The sequence below is a fragment of the Rhododendron vialii genome, chromosome 3a (genome assembly GCF_030253575.1).
Source record: "Rhododendron vialii isolate Sample 1 chromosome 3a, ASM3025357v1".
NCBI lineage: Eukaryota > Viridiplantae > Streptophyta > Magnoliopsida > Ericales > Ericaceae > Rhododendron > Rhododendron vialii.
Genome location: NC_080559.1, coordinates 23,426,874 through 23,452,534, shown reverse-complemented (window position 1 = coordinate 23,452,534; position 25,661 = coordinate 23,426,874). Strand labels below are relative to the sequence as shown.

Below are 25,661 nucleotides of genomic sequence, written 5' to 3'. Positions count from 1 at the left end.
TCTCTAATTTAATCAAAATTTATATTTTAGTCTATTAATATGTTTAGTTAAAATATAGTTAAGTTCCAAAATATTAAATTCTACTTTGTAACCTAATAATCATGATATTTTATGAAATGTCTTATATTGTTGTGAGAAAAAAAATAATTTAAAAATAATAAAGTTTTCAATCGAAAAGTTCTTGCAACCTTACAACCAATATTAATAACGCCGGATAATTATTATTATTTTTATTCCTAAGATAAAATCTTGTTAACCTCAACATATTTTATTTATTAGATTATTTACTATCTAATTATTTTACTTTCGGTAATATCTTTATTTAAAATAAACTCGCGACCTTCCGGACCCGATTTTTGATACCTGAACATTTTGTGTAGGACCGTAGGACTCCTAATAAGGTCGTGTTTATTATTATAATATTTTTATCTATTTGATGCATTTAATTTAGTTATTAATCAATCTAATTTCATAAAATAACTAATGCAAGCCTAGACTCTTTTTTTTATATAATTTTTTTTTTCAAAGATAAAAGTTTCTTGCATTATTATTTAACTTCTTGGCTATACAAGATTAAGGGCAACAGCCTATCCATAAAAGGTTACATGATTTCTATGCTTATTATTTATTCCAATTATCACATTGATTATTTGTATATTATTCCAATTCTTGATTGATATGCTAGATTGGACCCTAGAGACATGAGGTAGTATGCAAAATAGAATTCACCTAAACGGTGCTAGATAATGGATAAATTGAAAAGTTTTATGATGTTAGGAGTGCATTTGGAAACCTTTTCAGTTTTCAGTTTTTAAAAAACTAGAAATAGAAATAGGTTTTTGTTTTCATAAAAACAAAAACAAGAAACATGTTTGGTAATAATCTTTTTGAAAATATCAAAAACTGAAAACACAAACATGTTTGGTAATATCATTTTTGTTTTTGTTTTTATTCTTCAAATTGAACGAAAGTAGAAGAAATGAAAGAAAAAAGTTCCACATACAAACAACATGTTTACTTAAACCAAAACTCAAATCCATCAATAGCACACAAATGATGTTCACTTTGAGTTCAAACCTCAAATAAGGGTAACATAGTTTTAAATAATGATAATTACATTTGCAGTGGTATCATCCACTATGATTCATGCTAGCCCAAATTTGTTTGGCAATCCGATCACTAACATTGGACATACGACGGAACGAGTGATATCAATCTCAACTGGATTTTGGGAACTACTCCCGCTAGCTCTTTGCAGTGGTATCATCCACTATGATTCATGCCGGAACACTAGCCGATATGTGGGTACCGTCAATCGCTCCAACACAGTCCTAAAAAAAGCCATAAATGAGCAGGAGGTAGGTGAGGATATCAAATTCGTGAGTGAAAGCTCTTATTTGCAGTGTGAATGGGATGATGCAAAAGATAATTTACTAGGAAATTAAAATAATTCGGACAAAAGGAATTAAATCTCATCCATATCTCTATCCAAAAAAGTTATAAACCTGCAAGGCAATTGTAAACAGCCAAATCGAAGAGTTTGAATCGAGCTCAACAATAATGGACCAATGAACAGAAAGCCACTAATCCTTACACCACCACCAAAAACCTCCTAAATGGACCCTGCATTGGAGGATTCTTCCAGAACAATACCTCAAACTCAGCCAACAGAGCAGCAATGCAGCAAAGCAACAATAAAGCAGCAGAGCAACAATAACGCAAAGGCATAGTAAAGCACAGACATAGTAACGTTGACACCTTGCCAAAGAGGGTAATTCGCCTTGGAATAAAGCAATACGTGTGATTACCCATAACCATGACAACTGATATAGCACTCATACACTTTTACATACCAGCCACTAGATAACAACACTTTCATTAGACTTTCAGCTCAAAAACAGTTCTAAAAAGAAAAAAACGATTTCAGCGTCCAAACGTCAACCTCATAGGAGCATAAAACATAATTATAATAACTTATGAAAAACCGGAGTTTGCTTTCAATGAGTTGAAGCTGTTGAATAGAATACAAAGCGCGAAGTACTTTCTTTTCACCTGTTCGTTTGTATAATCGTATGTGGTTAGCCTTTTCAACTCAATCTTAATCCTTTTCCAAGCTTCTCCTGTGAAAGTGCCAGTTTCTCTACTTTTCTTTGATTTGACCTCCTCGTCCATGAGTCAAATGAAGATTTTCTCATTTCTAGTTGGCCATGGGCCGTCACAATTTACTCCACTAACCTCCATAACCTCATTGTTTGCTACTTCCTACAAAAAACAAACAATGATACAAAAACAAATCTAAACAGTAGCAATACTTAAGTTTTGAATGCATTTCAGAAAATTGACAACCATTTGGAGGAAAAAGAACAGGAAAAAGCCACACCATTGCATCACCCCTTGGTGCTATACTCACCCAATAGAAATTACAGTTTCGACTTCTTGCATTAAAAAAGAACAGGAAAAAAATACTGCACCCCACCACCCAAAAACAATTGGGGTGTTCAACTGTGTCAAAATTCGAATCAAGCTGCAGCTTGAATAACAAGGTTAATTATTAGGGACCCAATAACCTTGTTATTGGCAGAGATTGACAGCAAGTTCTTATCCCCTGAATCAATTATTTTCATATGCAAGCATGATAACTAAGGTTATTTATGGTAACCAGGTGGCTACTCTTTTCCTTGAGTGCAAATTGACAGTTCAGATGGTGCATGCCTTGATGGAATCAGTTATTATGCATGTAGACAAGGCAACAAGCATGAATTTGTATAAGCTTGTATTCATAGGGTGTTGCTAATAGAACTCCACAATTTTGAAGTTATCTAACAAACATCCAAGCATTTATGCCGAAAGGTCCTCTGCTTTCCTCTCACACCATGTATGGTAGATAATGAAAACAAGAAATACTTTCATCATAGCTTTCCTGAAACCTTAGGGGGGTCTCTAGTAATCTGATTCTTTGCAGGAATAACTTTTCACTATCCACACAGCACCTGAGAATGGTCACTCAAAAACAAGTGCTGATGACACCTTGACAGCTAGGGATCTAAATATTATAAACAAATGTAAGCCCAAATCTATTATGTACAGGCCCCAAAGGCTCCCAATATATCTAGCCACAAAAAAGAAGAAGGGGATTTAGGAATTCTTATGGAGTATTGAATCAAGGGCGGACAAACGATTTTAAGACTTAACACTATTTTAAAACACCATAAAGAATCAGCATGAATAGGCAAAATACATAAATAGCTACACAAAACAAAACAAATTGCACTCGTATCATGTTGTTGTATCAGAAGGAAGAAGAGATAGCAATGGAGCAACAAAGCCGAGAGAGAGAGAGAGAGAGAGAGAGAGAGAGAGGGAGTAGCGTACCAGAGACCATCGCGCGAGAGAGACGATCGGGATTGACAGTCGGACTGGCCGACTTCTGTTTTCGTTTCTTTTTTTTGTCAAGTCGACTTCTGTTTTAAAAATTGGGTAAAACACCATTTTCTAGTTTTCATAATTTCTAGAAATTCTTAAAAGTGAAAATAAAAACAAAAAAGTAAAAATATGTTACCAAACAAGTTTTTTGTATTAATTTTCAAAAAAGTGAAAATAAAAATCAAAAAGTGAAAATAAAAAGGTTACCAAACACCCCTTAGATATTGCCTACAGACGGATTGTGCAATGTGAATTGATAAAGTGGCGGACTACCTTGTGCAATGTGAATTGATAAAGTGGCGGGTAGTCCAGTGATGATTTGTAACTGACGGGAGTCTAGTGATAATTGTGAAGTGATGATTAAACAAAAATGATACTCACACAACAATTCAAACACAATACCAAATACAACCTCTTACATACATGTGGGCTCCACACACACTACTATGTGTGAGCCGCACATGTATGTGAGAGGTTGTGTAAGTTATTGTGTTTGGATCGTTGTGTGAGTAGCATTGTTAATGATTAAGATAGGTGAACCCTAATTATGTCATGGCATAATAAGTTTTTCCTTTATTTGTAGTAATTATTGGGATGCACGTTTGGTATATAACTTAGGTGTATCTGCGACAGCAAAAGAAAGTGATCTCATGGGAAAGTGCATGATTAGCGGTTGGGGAAAAAGGATCTCGCGATTGAGATCTTAGATCACACGTCAGGCTAAATGATAGTAATGAATCGGTTTATGTGCTATTTCTGTTTTACTATCCTGCTTTGATATTATAATGTTACCTGCTAGCTGTAATGTAAGAGGAGTATTTGGGTTGAATTATTCTATTAGGTGATTTATCACTCGTGGATACGTTTGTATCCTGACAAATCGGTTGCTTCGGCGATCGATTTGGTAGATGGTGCAGGATTCAATGATGGTTCAGTACGACATGGAAAGAATATCAGGAACGGAGATCGAGGTTCTTGGGATCCGTATCAAGCTTAGAGTCGACTCTGTAGTTAATGTATTTTGAATCAGTAAATCTATCTTGAGATTGTAATAGTTAAACCTCAATTTTGGAAAATTATATTTATTTAGTAAAATTTTCTTAAGAAAATATTTTCTATTGCTCTCGAAAAATCGGGGTATTATAAGAATAAAAGTTACGAAACACGCTAAAATATTATGAATGAACCATAAAATAGGTGCATATGGTACACTTTTTTAAGATGCATGTATTATAGACTTTCCCTAATTTTGTTAGACTGACTTGTGTACGTTGTGGGCAATTGCAGGTAGATATCCTTTAGTTGATGAGAGAAATACAACCAGTCTTGTACCCAAAATGCTTTGGCTGATGCTTTACTACACCTCGTTTGTGGGGCTTCGCTTGGTTGCATTCAAATCACTCTTTTTGACTAAATATTTTAGACATTGCTAAGAGCACTTAAAACAAAAGATTCATTCACTAAGTTATCAATGTTCAATCGATTTGATTTTTAGTAGGGTCATGGTACGCGATGAGATCTTTAAAGTGAACGCTTTGAATCAAGTTTCTGGGCTCGGGACTATATCGTTTTGCCCCGGGTCAGCAGGCTGCTGTCCCTCAAGGCACAGCAGCCCCTCTATGTCCTTATCTGTCTATTTCCCTCGTGTATATAAAGAGCGAGTTGGGTTTTCAGGATTTGGTACGGCGATATTACCAAAACACCCTTCACGGTTAACTACGGCAATTTTACCGTAGAGCCCCCGCTAAACTCTGTTTATTCCTCTTCGACCCCCCACTTTCTTTCCTCACTCCGCGGGTGTTTTCGGTTGTAACTCCCATTTTCTTCCCCAAATTCATAAAAAGCGAAGACCTCTCATTCTCTCTAGCTATAGAAACTCTTCGTTGTGAACAATCCATCCCGATCTGTTGCGCACTGCAGCACGAACACCACCGGGCCACAACCGGGCACGACTCACACCGTCATGCAATCGCTCCCATTCTTTTGCTCATTTCCGGCTTGATTCTGCTTGCAAGACGCGCAGGTCAGTTCGCTTACTGCAGAAACTCCAATTTCATGATGGATACTCCAATTCCCTTGTTTTTTGGCTTCTATTTATTTGCATGTACCATTTACATTCTTCAAAGAAGGAAAAATCTAGAGAAAAGGAAGTCTGCATTTCTATGTTGGCTACGTTTTGCAGCTTTTGCTTCAATTGACTTGTTCATTTTGATGATGAAGACTCCAATTTCCTTCGCTTCAATAAATTAGGGGTTGGTTCAGTTTTCGTTTCCATTTTTAGGTAAAACGAAAAAGAGTAGTCCAGCTAATGATGTTTACGGTTTACGTACTTCGCTCTTTCTTTTGATATTTTCCAAAACTGTGTTCCATTGTAAGGAACTACAGGAGGTTTCTACATCTGATTTAGTAATATGTAGTGATGGGTACCAGGTGTTTGTTCTATTGCCTCAATGAGTATGCCAATATGTTGGAAGTATTGAAGTCAATATCATCGGGTAACATAGAAATTAGAGTACATGGCATTGCATCACCCCCAGCAAATTTAATGAAATTAGGAATTGAAAAGTTGTGGCCTCGAGTGATTACTTAAATCCACTTCCATCTCTTACATTTCTACATCAGTTGGGCAACGTGGTCAGCATGAGTGCAAGCAGAATGGATAGTGGCAAAATCTGCTTTCGGTTTGGTGAGAGAAACTAATGAATTGAAAAATAAGGCCATTAAATGGTTTATGCATTTAAATATAAAATAGTGAATTGACTGCATGCGAGGAGCACAATTTAGGCCCATTAAATGAACTTAGGCAAACGAATATATCTACAAGACATGAAGAGAATCAGAATTTGGAATATATCTGTGAATGTTATAGATCCCTAATTTTGTAAGCCTTCTTTTTTTTTTTCACTGGTAAACCATCGCTGTGGACTCTCAATTTCTTTGTCCAGCCCTAGAATGCTTTAATTAACTTTCTACTACTCCCTCCTTTCCTTTTTAAGTGTTAGTTTTGTGTGTCATTTTCAATGACCTATATTTCTCAATTATTTCTATAAGCCAATGAATTTAAAAACATAATACATAATATACATCGAGATATATAAGTCATTGAAAATGGCAAGCGGAATGGTAGTGGAAACTTTAACAAGGGACAGATGGAGTAGTTAATTCCCCAATCTTGTGTGTTCGTGCATGATAACGCAAAATAACTTTGACACCACCTTAAAGAATTCAATTTTTAACTTTCTGTGAGACATCGTCAACCATTTGCATGACACTTCTAACAATGCCACAAGTGCCAAATGAATGCCTGGACCACTGCCTCTCTCATTATGCTAGAAAATACCCCACAGAAGGATGTTGTGGGCCCCACCAAGCTTGTCAGAGGCGGTGGTTTATGCAATGGTTCATATCTTAGCGTTAGCATAAAAAAACCTGTGTACCTGCTTGAATTAGGTGCTAAGAGCTGGTATTTACTGAAATTGAGATACAGATGCTGATATTACATGCTTGAATGCAGAAATCAAGAGTATAAATGCAGACATTGATATTTAAAGTTGGATTTTGTGTTATAAGTGGTGGAAACAATAAAATTAGGAACCTTAGCTTGACTATTGTGTTACCGTGGGCGAACAATCATTCAGCCTTTTGTTTTAGTTAAGTAGTAGAAATTAGGGGTGGTTATGATTGTATCATGCCATAGCGTTTCTGTTAGGGTGTTGGTGCAAAATAGGGTCAGGCAGCCGTGGTTATGAATTCTAATATATGCTTTTTATGGCAAGTCTTTTTTTCCCGATCTTTCCTTTGTTTCTTTTGTTGTTTGTCCTTAAATCCTTTGCTTTACATATTTGATGAGTTTCCCGTAAGAACTTTATTGTCTTTGTGTTCTGGGTTTATGTTTTCAAAAAAAAATTCTGAATTTATTACATGTTGTGTGTTTGTTTTGAGGCAAAATGGATGACATGACTTTAGTGCAAAGTTGTCATTTTGCTCTCACATGTATGAGCACGGGCACATACAGGCAGTCAAACACATGCACTTAGCAACAACACTTCACTTGTGTTTTGGGTTCCTAAATCACCGATAGCACTTCATGTGGTTGCTTTCATGTGTACCAAATCTTGAGTTATATTTGCAATATTACTTGGTTTAAATTAGTACTTTCATCTAAATTTTGTGGACTTGTTTGAATCCTCATAGTTCCCTTCATATGACATCTGAAAAGTTTCATTGTTAATAGAGCAGCAAATTTGTTGGTACTCATTAGGGTGTGAGCTTAATCAAATTGAGAGTTGAATGGTGATGGATGTGCCCTTGAAAAGTCAATTATGAAGTTTCGATACACCAGAATCGTGAAAGATGATGACAATGTAAATCGGAAAGTTCAAGGTGAGCTTTGCCATAATCACTATGTCTACTTTTGGTTCATCAAATCATTTTTCTATAATGTATGAACTTAAACATTGGTTTAATTTTGGCTTAATCAATTTTGGACACGATTAGATTAAGGCATAAGCCCAGGGTTGCTACTTATGATTAACTTTTTTGTTTCCTTCTCCACTCAAATTTGTCTTATGTTGATACACTACTACTCAAAACATCGATCACTGATTGATGCTGAAAAACTCTCCCAGGTAGGCATGTCATAATGAGAGGAATTCTTCTTTATTGTACCTTTTTGGTGTCACTCTTGTAGTCAGTCATATAGGCAACATCTCATTCGTTTAAAGTTTGTTTGTCCCATTATTCTATGTAATACTAATTACAAAGTTAGTTCAATTAATATTAACAACCATGGGATGATCCAAAATCGTGCAAAATTTAATCCTGGTTGTGTTGCAATTCATTGCTATCTTCATGGCTTGGTATGCTTGTACAATATTTTTGTACTGGGCCTAAACTGTGCGCCTTGCGCGCAATCATCTCACTAGTCTATCTATAAAAGTACAGCCCGTTTTGGTATGGACAGTAAAATGAAGCTGGCTCACATATTGACTTCCTTTAGAAGACCCCGTAAGTTAAGACAATTCTATTGTACGTTAAACCATTCAAAAACTGTAGGCTGTTCAACAGCTTCTTGAATCTCATGTCCAAGTGTTTGATGAGCCAACTTAAGAGTGCACTTTTGAATGGAAAAATTTATAGAGAGCTCTTGCAACGACAATTAATTTTATTATGCATAAGGTATTGCTAAGAAGATTTGAACACGCATTGCTTGTGCACCCAGTGGATCTCTCTCTCATGCATGAATTACTTGGAGATCTGTCCATTTTAGTGATCCTTCGATCCATTTCTTTTCCTGTTGCGTTAACCTTGAGATTCGATAGGCATTTATGCAGAGATGGAAGGTGGCCGTGGAGGTCACTGCTTGTAGACACACTCGGCGGCTATTCTTTTCCTTTTTTTTCTTCTTCTTTTTTTTTTTTTTTTTTTTTTTGGGGGGGGGGGTGGTGGTGGTGAGGGCTAGTGGGTAGCCCCCAGTTATGTACTGAATTCAATAGGCTTTGTGAATGATTGGTTTGACAATGTACTTAGTGATAGTCATTCAGTGAATGTTTTGTGATTTTGAATAGCATCTTCAAAATTCTTTGACTAAATATTTTGTGTTCATTTAAATTTTGTGTTTGCTTGATTTCTTGAGTAATGTCTTCAATTGAGAGTATGGTATTTTTGTGTTAGATAGTGCAAGAAGGTTTTATATTATCGTTGATCAATACTTTTTGTACAAGTGCCTGTAGACATGGGCTCATTTGCTAGTAGGTACCTTCCGCGGAAGTAATACAAGCTGTATATAACTGAAGTTTTGTTGCCAATCAGTCATTGCCATGAGAGACGGGCACTATTTACAAACTCTGGTACTCAAGCACATAGCAAGACGCGAAGCCATTCAACAAATCCATGAACAACTTATTATTGCTTCTGAACAAATTCCTCCTGTGACAACTGCAACAATATGGAACTCTCTAATCCGACACTACTCCCTTAGTTCCTTCCCTGAAGAAGCTATACATTTTTTCAAACACCTCCAACTTCACCAACACCTTCCCGTCTCCTTTGACAGCTACGCCTATTCTTTTCTCATCAAGGCATGCACCATCTTGCAGCAACCCAACTTGGGTACTCAGGTCCACGGCCTCACTGTAAAAGCCGTGTTCCGACCCCACCTCTATGTGCAGACTGCTCTGGTCAACATGTATGCCGATTGTAGGTTTTTGGTCAAAGCCCAGCAAGTGTTCAACGAAATGCCTGAGAAGAACTTAGTCACCTGGAATGCCTTGATTACTAGCATTATCAAGTGGGGGGAGCTTGGCCTGGCCCGTTCTCTGTTTGACCGGATGCCAAATCAGAATGTTGTTTCGTGGACTGGTATTATTGATGGGTACGCACGGATGAACCAACGCGATGTGGCTTTGTCCTTGTTTTGGACAATGGTTGGAAAGGGTATTAAACCAACTCAAATTACAGTCCTGGCGATTTTTCCCGCTATATGGAATCTTGGGTGTCTTGAGTCTTGCCAATCAATTCATGCTTATGGTGAAAAAAGCGGGTTCAATGACTCAGATATTCGAGTTGTGAATTCGCTGGTAGATGCATACTCTAAGTGCAGGTGCATGGAAAGTGCGGTAAAAGTATTTGGTTTCATGGATATGCCAAGAAGAGGAATTTAGTTTCATGGACATCCATTATCTCTGGGTTTGCAATGCACGGAATGGGAAAGGAAGCAGTGGATAGTTTTAAAAGTATGGAAGAGGAGTGTTTGAAGCCAAATTGGGTAACATTCTTGAGTATTTTGAGTGCTTGCAGTCATGGGGGATTGGTCGAAGAGGGTCTTGAATTTTTCAGAAAGATGATTAATGGTTTCTAGTTGAACCCGATGTTAAGCACTACGGGTGCTTGATTGATATGTTGGGCAGAGCAGGTAAGTTAGAGGAAGCAGAGAAGATGGCTTTGCAGATTTCTCCTGAGATCACTAATGTTGTGATTTGGAGGACATTGTTGGGAGCTTGTAGTTTCCATGGCAACATAGAGATGGGAGAGCGAGTTATGAGGAAGATACTAGAGATGGAGAGGAGATATGGTGGCGATTATGTGCTGTTGTCCAACTAATTTGCTGGCTTTGGTAGGTTTGCCGATGCCGAGAATGTGAGGACACAGATGGATGAAAGAAATGCCACTAAAGTCCCTGGCCTTAGTTTGGTCTGATAATAAAGAAAAATTCATTCAAGTTTTCTTCTACAGCAGTTTCACAGCCAGAACACCCTGGCAATCAACAATTTTGTTCGACGACCATGGTCTCCAGCAAACATTGCCGATTCGAGATCCTTTGTATGCTGAGCATGGCCTGCAGACGACCATAACCGGTTCCAGTATTTGTTGACTTTCCGTTGCCATATTTGACATCCTGAAGCACTGTTTCAACCTGTTGCAGTACACACTGATGCAAATCAGCACAACCGTTCTGTCATCTCTCGCACTCTCACTTGGGTAACGAACATTACACCTCATGTTTCTGTGTTTTGTTTTGCTGCTTTACGTACGGTGGATAACTCTGGGTTTTCTTGGTTTGGTTGCCTCTAAGTTACCTGATTAGTGATTACATATATGTAGTCTGGTCTCTTTGTTTGCTCAGTTTGGCAGACGAATGTTACTCTAAATAATACATTCTAGACAGCTAATGATAATTCAAGCTCAACTCAATTGAATAATTCATTTACATATATACACCATCCGCTAATATATTTACTCATCTTATTGCATAATTGAAAAGATTACATTTCTTCTGCTGCGTTCTTCTATCTGACTCCAATATCACTTCTGGCATTCTACCTTACTAGATGGAGTCAGGCTCTCTTAGATTTTGGCGTTGCACGATGAGGGGATACCGCTTTTGCATCCTTGTGGTCGGAAAGAACACCAACTTATCTTCTTCTGCAGGAACCCAACTGTAATCAAAAGCGCCCGATCGAGGTTAGTGACTGGAATGCAAGAAAACATAGTGAAGCAGTCCCCTCAATGATGTGTACCTGAACTGAGTGACTAGGTGGTGAAGGAAAACTGAAAGTTCAACCCTAGCAAGCTCTGCACCGGGGCACCTCCGTGGCCCACCTCCAAATGGAATGAAGAGATTTAAGGAGTTTGTTGTTCCCGAATCAGCCTGTTTATTTAGTTTCCTTTTAAATCGTGTTGCTTAAACTTGAGAGAGAGAGAGAGAGAGAGAGAGAGAGAGAGAGGTACCTGCCATCTCCATGGATTGAAAGTGCGAGCATCCTTAAAGTGGTCTTGATTCATATGTACAGCCCTAAGAGAAGCAAAAACCTTCCATCCTTTTGGAATTGTGTAACCTGTTTACATAGATGGAAAATATACACTATCAATTTAGTGAAAAAATCTGGTACCCTATACAATTTCGTTTGCTAAATCTTTATCTTTATATTGTTAATTTTCCCTTCATAGATAGGCCCATAGACTCAGTTTGCCTGTTAATTAAGAGTTTTTTCAACATGTTATAAGTAGCCCTCGTGTTGGAAAAATAACATTGATGCATGAGTCGTTCATCTCTCCAGAGCATACTCTGGCTTGTATTGGGCAAAATAAGGGGAGGGGAAACGGTTTGGCTCATAAATAAATAAATGAAAATATAGTAGTTGCATTTTAGAGCTCGGCACAACGTCCATATTTGGAGCACAGCAGCCTGCAGTGCCCAGGCCCCTCCTTCAAAGTAAGGGATCTTTATTCTTAGCATATGATCAGAGTCCTTTACATTTAGGCTCAAGGCATAATTCAAGCACAATTGTAAAAGTAAGCAAAAGGTGGTTTCTAATCCAAGTTATAAAACATTTTGCTTTGCTCCTATCATTTTGAAAAGAAAAAAAAAAAACTAAAACAAAACAAAAGAGCACATGGTATGCATCACTTGTACGATCATTGCAACAGCATTTAGATAATCTTAATGGGAAATTTTTTTAGTCTCTACCTTTTACGTCGACGTCGGTCATTGCTCGCCTGAATACCCCGCTAATTATGTTGGCTACTCTTAGGGTTTCATTAACAACCTGCAAAACATAGAAAATTAAGAGCTTTCAGTTGCCAAAAATAAAAAAATTCGTTGATTAGGAATCAAATAATTGTCGACAAAGAGGGTGGTGAAATTCACTTACGCATTGTGTGAATGGCATTGACTTGTAATCGTTCCATTGCAGAGCCTCTGATTTTCTTTTTCTTGACCTAATCTCATCTTGCTCTTCCTGCATCCCAGTTTACATAAATGTCATTTTACAGAGGATTCCAAAAGGTTGACACCATATCAAAAAGTTTCCAGGCTTGCTTACCATTTTTACTGAACGTTACTTGTCAGGATATCATTGAAAAGCAAACGTTACTTGTCAGGATATCATTGAAAAGCAATACGCATGTACATAATGCATGTATAGTAAACCATGCCAAATATCCATACACTGGGTCTGCCAATAGAACCATAAATGATCCGACACAATCCGAATCCGGTAAAAAAATCCAGTCTAAAAACTCGTCTAACCGGAATTCGGGAAATTTGACAATTAACGGATCGGATCCGGATAATCCAGTCCAATTCCGACTCTGATCTGTTATCACACCAACTTAATATAACAATTCACTCACTCAATTTACACATAACACCTCTAATTATTAAGCATTATGGTATGATTAATAAAAAGGTCATGAAATGGAATCGGAATGGATCGGGTTTTCGGATCGTATATCCGATTTTCCGGATTTGGATTAATGGCCTTGGCGGATTTGTGAAGATTGGATTCGTATTGTTTTGAGGATCCCGGTCCATTGACATGCTTATGGCGAACCATGCCAAATACAAATTGTGAACTTTATACAGAAATGTTAATGAGCATTTTAGAGTTGTTTGATTACAACTTGCAACAGACACTCGCATGTGGGAGTGACTTAGAAAAGAAAATACAATAAAAGAGACCTAAAAAAGAAAATACAATAAAAAGAGTTATCTAATTATTTTAGTTGATTTTGTTTGTTTCTTTTAATATCTCCCTCTCTCTACTTTTTCCTATTTTTTAATTTTCAAGTACAAATAAATTGGAACGGAAAGAATAATATTCTAGGATATCCCAGAATAGAATTAGGGACCGAAAAAATAGGGCGGAGAGATTACTTGCTTATAAATACACTTTATCCATGTTTTAGTGTTTAAAATTACATAATCCGTGCACTTTATAAGTTGTTTCTAGTGCTTACAATTACATATTAATCCTTGCACCAAATGGGATTTTGGTGGAGGGACAAACGTTTTAACCCAAAAAACAGAAAAAAAAAAAAAAAAAAAAAGGTTAGGGAAAAAAGGGTGACGAGAATTGCATCCCTCAAAGTTAGGTACCCCATGATTACGGAAAAATGAATAAAACGGTAATTTTGGGCATCACACGAGGGTATTCACGTGAATAAGACATCCTGACATTCTCATAATTTTTTTGTTGCAAATCGGGTTTCACATGGTACCCTAGTGCCGGACAAGCACATTGTAACCGTTCAAGAATGCAACTAAGGTCCGAATTAAAAATACTAAACAAGTTTTTTAAATACTTTTAATCCGGAACGTCAATTATATTTTTGGACAATCCATATGTGCGCATTAAGCACCAACCAAAAGTTTCACGATTACTGAGACATTACAAGATGATTACTGAGACATTACAAGATGAATGAATGAAGGCGTGCAGCAGCTTTTTGGACATCATTTTGTCCGCTTCCTAAACCCACCCGAATGTTTTGTTCCAACTTTGACTTTCACGCTCTGTACTTTTACTACTACTTTTGACCACCACACCACACTTCCCAACACCACACACACACTTCCCTATGAACTCCACGGGACGGGAGTACTACTACTTCTTTCCATCACCCACCACACACTGCATAATACTAGTACAAGGTCAGTTTCGTCTTTCAGGCTGCAAACAATTTTACTCCTAAACCATACCATACAAAAATTTTGGCAAGGAACTCCCGACCCGAGTAATTATTGTTAATCTTCGTTGGTGTTTGACAGACATGGAATGATCCATGTCATATTATGTAGTAATGATCTTTTATTTGTTGAGAGTATTTCACGGCAATATCACATGGTGGTCCGGAAGTACGTATTGAATAATCGGCCGGTTTCTTTCATGAAAGACTTTTCACCGGTTAAAAAAAAGAGCATTTGGGTACCCATTTTCGTGGCTTGTTTTGTTCAAAAACAGGATAAGCACGAAGTGGACTAATAAGAAACACAATGCCATATTACCACAGCTTCCTTTTAGTCTTTCCAGCTCGCATTATTTGGTTGGCTGAGAATCGTAGATAGATAAGGGAAGGGAAGCAAGGAAAGGAAGAGACCCAGAACCTCCCCCAACATAATCATAAGTAGCAGTGGTAGGGTCCAGCATCAAATGCCCCATTATGGGGACAACTCCTACTCTAACCCAAAAGCAACTCTACTTCTAGAGAGAGAGTAGAACACAACACACCTTGAGCTGGGCCAAGGCTAGGGGAGTCTCCGTGAGGAACTTAACGGCGAGGGTCATGATGGTGGAGGTTGTTTCATACCCGGCTACCAGCAGCGCCACCAAGAAATCCACTATCTCCTCGTCGGAGAACCCGCCTTCCTCCTCCAGCAAAGCTCCCAGCATGTCGTTCTTTCTCTCTCCTCTCTCGCTCTCTCTCCTCCTCTCCCTCACCACCAAGCTCAACGCCTCCGCCACTTTGCCTCTAGCCTTCAAAAGTAAACAATTAAAATCCACACCAACCATTAATTAGCACAGAACAGAACCCCATAATAATATACTGTAGAAGATAATTAATATGATGATTTATGTAATAAAGTCCTAGATAGATAGATAGACAGACAGACAGATAAATGAGGTTGGTATATACTTGGATGGCACGGCGGTAGGTGGTGGAGAAGAGGGGGAAAGGAATGGTGAAGAAGCCGTCGATGACGAGAATGTACTCCTTTCTAAGCCTCTCCGTCCACTCGCATGGGTCGAAACTCATCAGCTGCTTTACTGTTAACTCAAACGTAATCTGCCCGCAAAACAACAAATCTTAATTAACGCTATTAATTGCTACTAGATTAAAAGTTTACTACTACTAATGCACGTACTCCGTAGTATATCTATGTACAGTAACAATATTCTTTATTTAATTATTAAAAGAACCTTCTGAAAGAATAAACCTGGCAGTGGCATATATAGTAATATATATATATATATATATATATACACACACACACACACTGATAAGAATAAGAAAACCAAAAGCAAGAGCAAAAAAAAAGTAGGAGAATATAAATCCCAATACAAACGTGCACATGCTAGCTAGGTGAAATCATCTCCACCTTACGAAGAGGAGATATCGTGGGCATTATCCTCATGAAAAAATATATATATGGTCCATCCTCTCACATGAATATTTATATATATTATCTAAAAAACATTCTCTTATTAGTCTTATATATTATTAATCCAAAAAGTAACAAGTTATTATGGCGTTTTAACAAAGAAAAAGAAAAAATCATTATGACAAAACGTGTGCCAACTAGGATGACACACACAACAACCCGACTGCAATAGTTTTTTTTAAATTTATTTATAAGAACAAAATATCTAACACCACTGCACACAAACATACAAACACTAGCACATTGCGCATCTCAAATGTGCGTGGAACCCATCCATCTAGCACCAATTTGGGTTTTGAGGGAGAGAGTAGCAAGTGAAAAAAGATAAATAGGAAAAATTTATTAAAGACTGCGTCCATGGATTATGAGATCCAAAAATGAACAAGACTTAACACTCCCAAGAGGTGGGTTCCACACATTGCGCATCTCGCCGATTCACGACCGAGTCAACTCAGACGAATCAGACTTGTACGTACCTTTTTGGCTTCCTCCATGAGCAAGACCCGTCCGGTCCAAGACTCCAAGTTGAGGCGGACCAACCGGTCTATATCCACCATCAAGTGGTCTCGAATGATCGAAGAATTCGCAAAGCTCATCGTGAGCGAATGCATCCGCTTGTGAAGGCTCCCCTTCATCAGCAGAAGCGAGTGCCTCCCGAGCAGGTTCGAGATCGAACCGGGATAGCTCGACTCGAACAGCTTGCCCTCGTTGAGGAGTATGAGCCGGTTGGTGTCCGGGTCGGCAGAGAACACGGTCGGCTCGCCGAAGACGTGGGTGGTGAAGACCGGTCCGAACCGGGCGACCCGGTCGTCGATGAAGGGCTCCGGGTTGGATGTTTTGTAGGCGGCGATGATGTGGAGGGTCTCGCCGAGGAAGGGGAGGCCGAGGGTGCCCGGTGGGAGGCGGAGGTTGCGGCGGAGGCGGGAGGAGCGGCGGAGGAGGAGGAAGGTGAGGAGGGAGAGAGACGATGCGAGGAGGAAGAGTTGGAGAGAGAAAGGGATTGAAGACTCCATGGTTGAGGGGCGGTGAAGGTTTTTCTTTTCTTGAGATTGAGGAGTGTGGTGAAGGTTGGGGGGGGGGGGGGGGGGGGGGGGGGGGGGAGAGGAGTGGGGGATAAAAGCAGAGAGGAATTAATGGAGGCACACGGGTGGGTATCTGTAACCAAATCTAAATAGGGTGGGGACGAATTTAATGTCTCGGATATTTTCGTATCTCACATTTACCACTTCTTCTATCTCTTTCTTACCAGCGTTTGTATCCATTCAATGAATATGGGACCAAAATAAATCACATTGGTTTTTTCGGCTCCCGTATCGAACGGACACAAATGGTAATTGAGAAAAAAGACAGTTTAATATTTTTTTTAGTCTTGTGTTCGATGCACGTTAACATTAGTCTCATTTTATACATTAAAAGTCGTGGGGTAAAAAATGAATTTAGGGTACCACGTGACGATGGCGAGGAGCATAAAATAATTTTCTCCCTCCCTCTCCCACGTTTCCCCACTCCTTCTCTCTTCCCTACTTCTCTCTCTTTTTATTAAAAAAAAAAATTGAAAAATCTAAGAAATTAAGAAGGGGTTTAAAGGCTTGTGGATTCAAACACATTTCTATATTACTATATTGATAGATAGATTCGACCTCTGGCCAGTTTAGTTGCACCTATGCTTATTCTCTTTTCGATCCAGTTAAAAGGTAGGTCATTTACATAAATATTAAAAAAATTCAGAAAAAAATTACTTTCATTCAACTTTACCCTAACTGTATTGGAAAGCAAACTCACCCTTGTATCTTCTCTCTCTCTCTTCACAAGTCGTGATCGAAACAAGGTGGACAAAAGTGGAAAAGGAGGAAAGCAGAACTGTGGAGATAGATGGCATTGATGTTGTGGAGTAGTATTTTCCTTTTACAGTGGAGTAGTACGTCCAGAAGACGCCTTCAGTGGTCTGTTTGGCTGCAAGAATTGTCTTTTTCATTGAGTTACGTAGCGGAGTCACACGGAACCGGAATGGTGGTTGGAGTAGGAGTACATCCTTCGGCCCGGTGGAAATTACAAAAAGCATTTTGACTTATTAGGCCCGGTGGAAATTAGAAAAAAGCATTTTGACTTAATTAGGAGTATGATTTTCCTTTCTTTATAATCTTAAAAATATTCAGATGGGTTTACGCGTATGAGTTACTTCTGATTTTTGAAATTACTAATAGCTTGACAATTATCCAGCAATTTGTATATTTTAGATTATATGAAGGAAACTAATAATAGCTTGACAATTAGTAGTAGCTTTTGTTTTCGCACAGTAAGAGTCCACCTTACAATCTCATTATACGCATTTTCAATATTTTTCATAACTCAGGTGTACGGTTTAGCTTATGCCTAGGAACCAATCGATCCAACTCTCCATTAATGAAGGTCTTAATTAAATGGAGAAACGTTTATCTTCAAACGTGATCAATTTGCAGGGGTTGTTCCCCACCAAAAAAAATTTGCTCTCAACCCTATCTCTCTCTTCCTCTCTCTCAACCCTAGCCATCACATCTTCTCGATCTTCTCCCTTCCCTTCCCCCCCGTGGGTTCCATACACGTGTGCGGCGGCGGGAGGGGGAGGCCATGGTACTACCGACTCTATTTCTTTGTGTTTGTTTTTGTTTTTTTTTTCATCCTATCTCTCCAAATCTACGACTTGTCGTCTGATCGGTGAGAGTTTTGTCTCTCGTTCAACGAGAGTTATTAGTTTCGTCTTCGGACGAATTTTGTCTACAGATCAAATTCTCTCAATCGAGGTTGTTTCACAACGATATCTATATTTCAGCGTTCTATCCCTACATGATGTCTTTGGTGAGGCAAGCCGTGGCGGCTTGACAGATTTGTAGTTCTTGGGAGTTCATTGGTGCATGCATACTTGGCTGGAGTGCATCTGATCATCTGGGTATTTAGTGTCTTTTGTCCTTAACTTTGCATTTTTTCTCGTTTGAGACTCCTAATTGGTTGTTAGAGCATCTCCAATCCATCTCCATTTCCTCCAAAATAGAGTATGGATGTAACACATTGAGGGAAGATTTTGTAATTTATTCCATTTTTTCTTCACTTTTTGTACTTTTTGGAAGAATCTTTAAGGGACCCATCGTCCTTTTTAGAGTTTGGAGAAATTTTGTACTCCAAATTTACTTTTGATCCTCCATTTTTAGAGGACCAAATTTACTTTTGGAGGACCAAACTTTAAAAAGGACGGTGGGTCCCTAAAAAATTCTCCCAAAAACTACAAAAAAATGAAGAAAAAAGAGAATAAATTATAAAATCTCCCCTCAATGTGTCACATCCATCCTCTATTTTGGAGAAATAGAGGTGGATTGGAGATGCTCTTAGGCAGTTTAAAAGTGTCGCTATTGCGTCAGGCCATGTCTGAGTTAGGATGAAAAGACATCGATTGCCTTGTGATTTACTTGTTTTCTATTTGTTAGACGATTAGTTTGACTTTATCCAAATTTTTTGTAATGATCTCCGTTTTGTAAGTGTCGCTAGGCGTTTATCAATACAATCTTCTCACTTTTGTCAAAAAAAAAAAGAAAACTAAATGAAGAATAAATCTTTGTATGGACTATAGCCTATATGCTTGCCTCAAAAAAGTTGTTAGCATATAAAAATTTCAAACTTGAGGGATGAGACCATAACAAAGAGCAAATACATAAGTTTCAATCGTTGATCATGATCAAGCCCAACCCCTTGCGGTTTAATTTTTTTTTTTTTTTGGTTGAAAAATTGAATATTTGGAGCCGAATATGCATACCTCATACCCGCTTAATTTCTCAAATTAATGACTTGACAATCCTCCACCCACCTACCAACTCAGGATATGCATTTTCACGTTTGGTTCAATGATTACCGAGGAAATGTCCTTTTTTTTTTTTGACATGAGGAAATGTCCATTCAAAACGCCATTTTCATTTAAAAAAAAGGAAGGAATTAAAATCAACTAATGGTCATCCTATACTCGCAAGGGTCAAACACATAACACAAACACCACCACAGCTAAAAATTATTCAATACCTCTAGAGCACTGTCAGCCACATGATCAGAGTCTTTTAACACCACATATTTACATAGATGTTTGTATATTAGTTCAAGCACCCAGTGGCGGTGCAAAGGGGCACTAAATAAGTACACACAAATCACAATGTATGAGATTAGATATGGAAATGAATTTTAAATTTCATGGGAGATCATGCATGCATTTTTATAGTATATAATCGTAGTTTTTTTTTTTTTTTTCACGGAAGAAGCAAATTCATTAATCAAGCCATACGGCATCTACAAATAATTGCGAATAGAGAATAGGACATACGGCAAGTACAGATTTCCACCAACATACAGAGAAACAGAGACACAATACAAAAAAAGATTAAGAGACGAAATTAATGTCTAGCGCCTATGCAAGCGCCAAACGCTCACTTCTTCACACCGTCAACATGGCCAGCTAACGTGGAGCTAGTACCCAGACACCACCGTCTCGGGATGGCGGAGCTCCGAATCAAAGATAACATGAAACCTGTGGAAATCAGTCACCCGATCTGGAAAAACCAGATCAGAATAAAACCACCCGGGAAGACCCACCGGGACAAAATCCGGACCAACATTCGGACAGAAACCGACCTCAACATCCGGACATAACCAGACAAGAGTCCGGACAAAACAAAAACGAAACACAAAATCAAAACCCTAACCTGCCGAAACACTCAAAACAACCACCGCATCACCGCTGTTACAACCACCACACCAACCACAGGAATCACGACAGCCCCTACTGTCGCCATGCCCAATCCCAACATACCATATCCACTCACAGCATCGCCACCAACAACCCAGCAAAATCGCACCATCCACCACCCGAAACGGCTAAAGCGCCGCTAAGCAAGAGACCGGCTATCTCCAACAAGGTAGAAAGGCGGTCCACAACGGGATCCAGAAAGCCGGCGGAACAGGATACACCCAGCAGAGTATCCGGCGGGATCTTACCGGAGGGGGGAGGGGGTGGAAACAAGGAAGGTGGAGGGAAGGGGAAGAAGGAGGGGGGAACAACAGCCCACAGAGGAGAGGAGCGGCGGCAAGGGAAGGAGAGAAGAAAAAGGAAGACAAAAAGAGGCGTCTGGGGAAGGAGGCGGCGCCTCCCCCAGCAAGCATGTGGTTACCGATCTCCTTTGACAAATCAATTCTACAAAAATGTATCTTGACAAATGTGGTTACCGATCTCCTCATTAATACTGCCTCTCTCTCTTTTCGTACTCCTCGAAAAATTAATTCTACAAAAATGTATCTTGAGAAATATGGTAATACTGTACATCAAAATACTGATCTCCTCAATAATAATTATAAATACTTCCTCGATCCTTAATTGATTTTCCTTTTTTGTACTTTTTGATGCGTAATAAATTGGCAAAAAACTAAAACAAAGTTATTTATATGACAGAAGCGGATTGGGGTTTTCAGTAGTGCATAGCTGCATAGTACGGCCATTCTATATTTTGGCACAGATGGCTTAGATTTAATTCGAGCTATTACTAATATGAATCATCCACTGCTCGCACTAAAATCCAAGCCATCTATTGCCCAAATGGAAGGCTGGTGAATTTCTGTTTGACCAAAAAAAAAAAATGGAAGACTGGATTAACCGCACTACAACTCTGTAGAGCGGGCTGCGCTACATGATCCCGGGCCACAGAAACACGGTGTCCACTATAATATGCATTGGGAACAAACAACATCAAGATATACGTTCAGATCAAACAAAAAAGGGACATCGAGAAATTCTGTTAATTAATTTAACAGATATCAATTGTCCATTTACACTAAACACAAGGGTTAAAAAAGGAAGATTAGAATACGAAAAGTGCAATAATGAGTTGAAATCGTTAAAAAGGTGTTAAAGATTTACAAATTTGACAATTAAATAAACCTTCGTTTAGTACGGTCTTAGAGCAAGTTTAGCAGTGTAAAGGTAAACTACCCTGTGAACAGTTCCAAATTCTATTTAGCTATCAACTTTTTCTTTCACAACTACACCAACACAATGCATTTTACCCTATCATTTATTAAAATAATTTTTTCCTTTTTCCAATATTAAAAATAAAGAGAGGCGAAAGGAGAAAGGAGGAAGGAGAGATAGAAGAAACAATAAAAAAAGAAAAGAGTATGAACAGTGCTTAGGTAAAAATAACTAAGAACTGTTCACAAATGGGTTTTACCTCTTCTTTTACCTAATCTGGTGCAAACATGTTTTTGTGATTTTTCTCTCCAAAATAGAGAAAAATGTATTTTACATTGTTTGATGTACTTGCTCCAACCATATATTTAAACTTCATCAATGAAAAAATAAACCCGCTAAAGAGGCACACAAAAAATTACACACGCAAAATGTCCAGGGAGCCCCCCCTGCACTGCATGTCTTTGGAATGAGAGATGTTGCCAAGTATCTTCTTGTAGAGCGGTGCAAAGCGGCTGATTCGGCCGCTCATCATAGCAATCGACGGCTCGAATCTTAACCGAGTATTGGATGATTCAGATTTAGATGCACTCAGATTCGATTCGAGCCGTCCGTGCAAGGTGAACGATCAGATCAACCGTTCTGCACTGCTCATCAGCATCCCTCGGGTCCACATGTCTTTAGCATTTCTCGGAAGTGAACTTCATCTTAGAATGGGCGCTAGCTAGGTACTTATGTTTGCCCATTTGTAGAAAGCTAGAAGCTAGAATTTTTAAGCAATGGTTTAACCATGGCAAGGCAGTCATTTTACAATCAAAATGCGTTAATTACCTAAGAATCACCGCCTTGTTGTCATGATTGACAAAAATAATTACTCCGTATAAGGGCGCAACACTGTTAATCACGGACTTGGGCCCCCAGGCAACCAAGATCACACTTTATAAAAAGTATAAAGATTCAGAGACCCGGTAGCTAGTGCAGGGGTGTACCATATGAATGTAGTGCACGATCTAAAATGTCAATTTGTACGATAAATGGTTCAAATTTGCCACAAATATCTTACCGGTAAAATACACCACTTCCACTACACGGTCCCCCGACTCCCCGGTTCCCAAATGCATATAGGCAAGCCTGCATGATATGCCGCATGTCATCAAATGATGGCCAAGTACAGTGAAATTATAAGGTTCGTCTTCCAATTATAATGGGATTATAAATGATATAGCATGTTCATGAATGCACATGGTTCCCATATATAAGGGGCATTTCTCTATCCACTAGAAACTGGAGTAATAAAATTTTTTTTTTTGGCAAAATTGAGAAGATTATGTTAATAATTCACTAGCGTCACTTTCATAATGAAGTTTATTACATAAAATTTGGACAAAGCTAAATTAATCATCTATTATAAAACGAGAAAACACAAGGCAATCGATGTTTTTCACCCCGACCCAGATGTAGCCTGACACAAATAGCGGCACTGGCAATCTGCTGTATATTCATACCTAAAATCAGTAGTCTCAAAAGAAAAATAAGCTCCACTAGTGCTATTACATTATAATATTATTAGAATCGAGAAGTTTTCTATTGCAAAATCAAATTAGAATTTGAACGCATACAAATCACATACAAATTTGAACCATCCATTGATTAAGATCCGGACTGTCGATTGTTGAGATGAGTGACTGATCTCTCTGCACCGCTTTATAGGGAGATATTGACAGCATCTCCCATTCCAGTTCACTTAGGCTGTCTACAACTCCATATAAAAATTCTTAGATCTTTGCCATTGCTATTAAATCAAATTGCCCATTTAAAACAACAATTGCTTTTTTAATTTGTTTTATAGAAAAAGAACACAAGGCGGGTCCTGAAATTCTAGTGCCCAGGCGAGAATACAAAATGACGTTCTATTTATTTATTTAGAAAATTTAAAGAATTAAAAATTACCTTCAAAACACAATTATAGTAAACATAAAGGTAGATCTATGTTATTTAAAAATTTAGTTGATTCGAATTAGAAGTCAATAGACTATACTAAAGAGGGCACTACAAAAGAAAAAGTATGTTTAGTGACGAAAAAGCGGCGACAAAATTTAATTTCGTCGCTAAATAAGTATATTTGGCGACAAAAAAATAAATTCGTCACTGTTTTGATAACTTCCTTGACGAAATTATTTTGTCACAAATTATAACTATTTAGCAACGAAAAAGATATTTTTGTCACCACAGGCTCCTATTTGGCGACGAAATAAAATTTTCGTCGCCAAAAGAGTAAAAAATGAGACGAAATTATTTTTTGTCGCCAAAGATAACTATTCGGTGACGGAAAAAAATTTTGGACGAAAAATATTTTCGTCTTCTTTTTACGTTTTCAGTGACAAAAAATTTATCCTTTGGTGACGAAATTTATGAATTACGCTTTGTCACCAAATATATTTCGGGCATAACTCTTTACTCAGAACTCCGATTGAGATAATTTAAATTGGGTTTGAACAATAACATAAAGAGCTACGACTTTCATGTTTATTAAAATTGCTAATTTTAATGTTTAATAGTTCAAAATGCCGTTCAAAATATATTTTAATGTTCAATGTATGTGTTATATATTAGATATTTCAAACATATACTGAAAAATTTGTGTGGTGTAGTTGGTTAAAGTTTGCGTGCAAAACTTAGGAGACTCGGGTTCGAAACCCCGCAGGAGCAAGAAAGTGAGATTTTTTTCACATATAAGAATGTCTTTCTGTCTTTCGCGACGAAAAATTTCGTCACTGATGGGTCACCTTTGACGAGCCAAAAGGAATAATTTGTGACGAAATTTTTTGTCATAAAAAAAGCACAATAGGTGACGAAGAAAATTTCATAACCAAGTCATTTTTCCGTGACGAAATTTTTCGTCACCAAAAGGCACTATAGGTGACGAAAAATAGATTTCGTCACCAGGTAGGAATCCTCGACAACCTTTAGTCGACAAATTTTTTTTCGTCACCTATATTATTTGTGACGAAAAACATACAATTTGCGACGATTTTCATTCGTCACCCAATGCAATTTTTCTTGTAGTGGGGGGTGGAGTGTGTTAAAGTTAATACTAATATTTAAGGGCTGTCAAGGATTTTGGCCCTTGGTTGGTAGAGAAGGGCATGATGAATTACAATATAAATTAGGGGTGTGCACAGGTCGGGCAGATCGGTTTTGTCCCAAACCCTGAACCCGACCCAACCATGTCGGGTAAGAATATTTAGGCCTGCAATTTGAACCACACAGGTGATAATCGTCCGCAAGACCGATTCTTTACTTCAGGTCGTGTCCAGTCCAAATTGTTTTTTTTTGAATTTAACCTTCGGGTTTGTCGGGTCGGGTCCAATCCCATGGGTAAGGAATGTACCAACCCGAACCTCGAACCGAAATCTAATTTTTAACAGAAAGTAAACCCACACCTATCTGAACCACATGTTTGACCCGCCCGAGACCCTTCGGGTCAGGTACGCGGGTTTTTTGCACACCCCTAGACTATAAGTAGAGTTACGGGTCGATCAGATCTGGTTTCGGTCGGGACACTGGGCGAATGTTTGGCTTGAAGGTACACGGCGAAATGGATCTATCAAATCTAAACTTCAATATTTGAAATTTGAAATGAAAATATTTTGTAAAACAAATTTTGAATTGAAACTATGATTATCATTTAAATGCGATCCTCACGAAACTCTGAAGAAAAAAGTTGAAGGCATGCATGCATTCTAAGGTCTCCAATTAATCAATATTGGTATGCGATGATATTTTTGACCTTGAAGAACAGGGGCTGCTCTGTTCGTGCAA

At 38.2% G+C, this 25,661-nt stretch overlaps 1 protein-coding gene, 1 long non-coding RNA gene and 1 pseudogene across 3 annotated transcripts; 1 reads left to right on the top strand and 2 right to left on the bottom strand.

The window, feature by feature from the left end:
• Window positions 1–1,018: 1,018 nt before the first annotated feature.
• Window positions 1,019–3,466, bottom strand: LOC131320549 (uncharacterized). Its single transcript, XR_009198294.1, has 3 exons — window positions 3,373–3,466; window positions 2,053–2,262; window positions 1,019–1,331 (listed from the first exon to the last, which is right to left on the bottom strand). It is a non-coding gene; the product is annotated as an uncharacterized LOC131320549 (long non-coding RNA).
• A 4,914-nt stretch (window positions 3,467–8,380) lies between these two features.
• On the top strand, window positions 8,381–11,363 carry LOC131320544 (pentatricopeptide repeat-containing protein At1g09220, mitochondrial-like; annotated as a pseudogene).
• LOC131320543 (3beta,22alpha-dihydroxysteroid 3-dehydrogenase) lies at window positions 11,091–17,121 on the bottom strand. 2 transcript variants are annotated; one of them, XM_058351270.1, is made up of 8 exons: window positions 16,342–17,121; window positions 15,340–15,489; window positions 14,934–15,179; window positions 12,576–12,662; window positions 12,392–12,470; window positions 11,653–11,759; window positions 11,442–11,572; window positions 11,091–11,360 (listed from the first exon to the last, which is right to left on the bottom strand). In XM_058351270.1, exons 1-8 carry the CDS (start codon window positions 16,876–16,878, stop codon window positions 11,249–11,251), a joined length of 1,449 nt encoding a protein of 482 aa, XP_058207253.1. In that variant the 5' UTR covers window positions 16,879–17,121; the 3' UTR covers window positions 11,091–11,248. The 2 variants fall into 2 exon arrangements, with proteins under 2 accessions (XP_058207253.1, XP_058207254.1); XM_058351271.1 differs by lacking the exon at window positions 14,934–15,179 and having other exon boundaries at window positions 16,342–16,986.
• Window positions 17,122–25,661: the final 8,540 nt, after the last annotated feature.

Bases quoted from the DNA above. Each gene is read 5' to 3' on its own strand.
- LOC131320543 (XM_058351270.1), bottom strand. From the start codon at position 16,878: ATGGAGTCTTCAATCCCTTTCTCTCTCCAACTCTTCCTCCTCGCATCG. The intron at 11,760-12,391 runs GTAGAGACTAAA...CTATGTAAACAG, and splicing joins GACCGACGTCGACGTAAAAG to GTTACACAATTCCAAAAGGA. The intron at 11,361-11,441 runs GTACACATCATT...TTTTGATTACAG, and splicing joins CACCTAGTCACTCAGTTCAG to TTGGGTTCCTGCAGAAGAAG.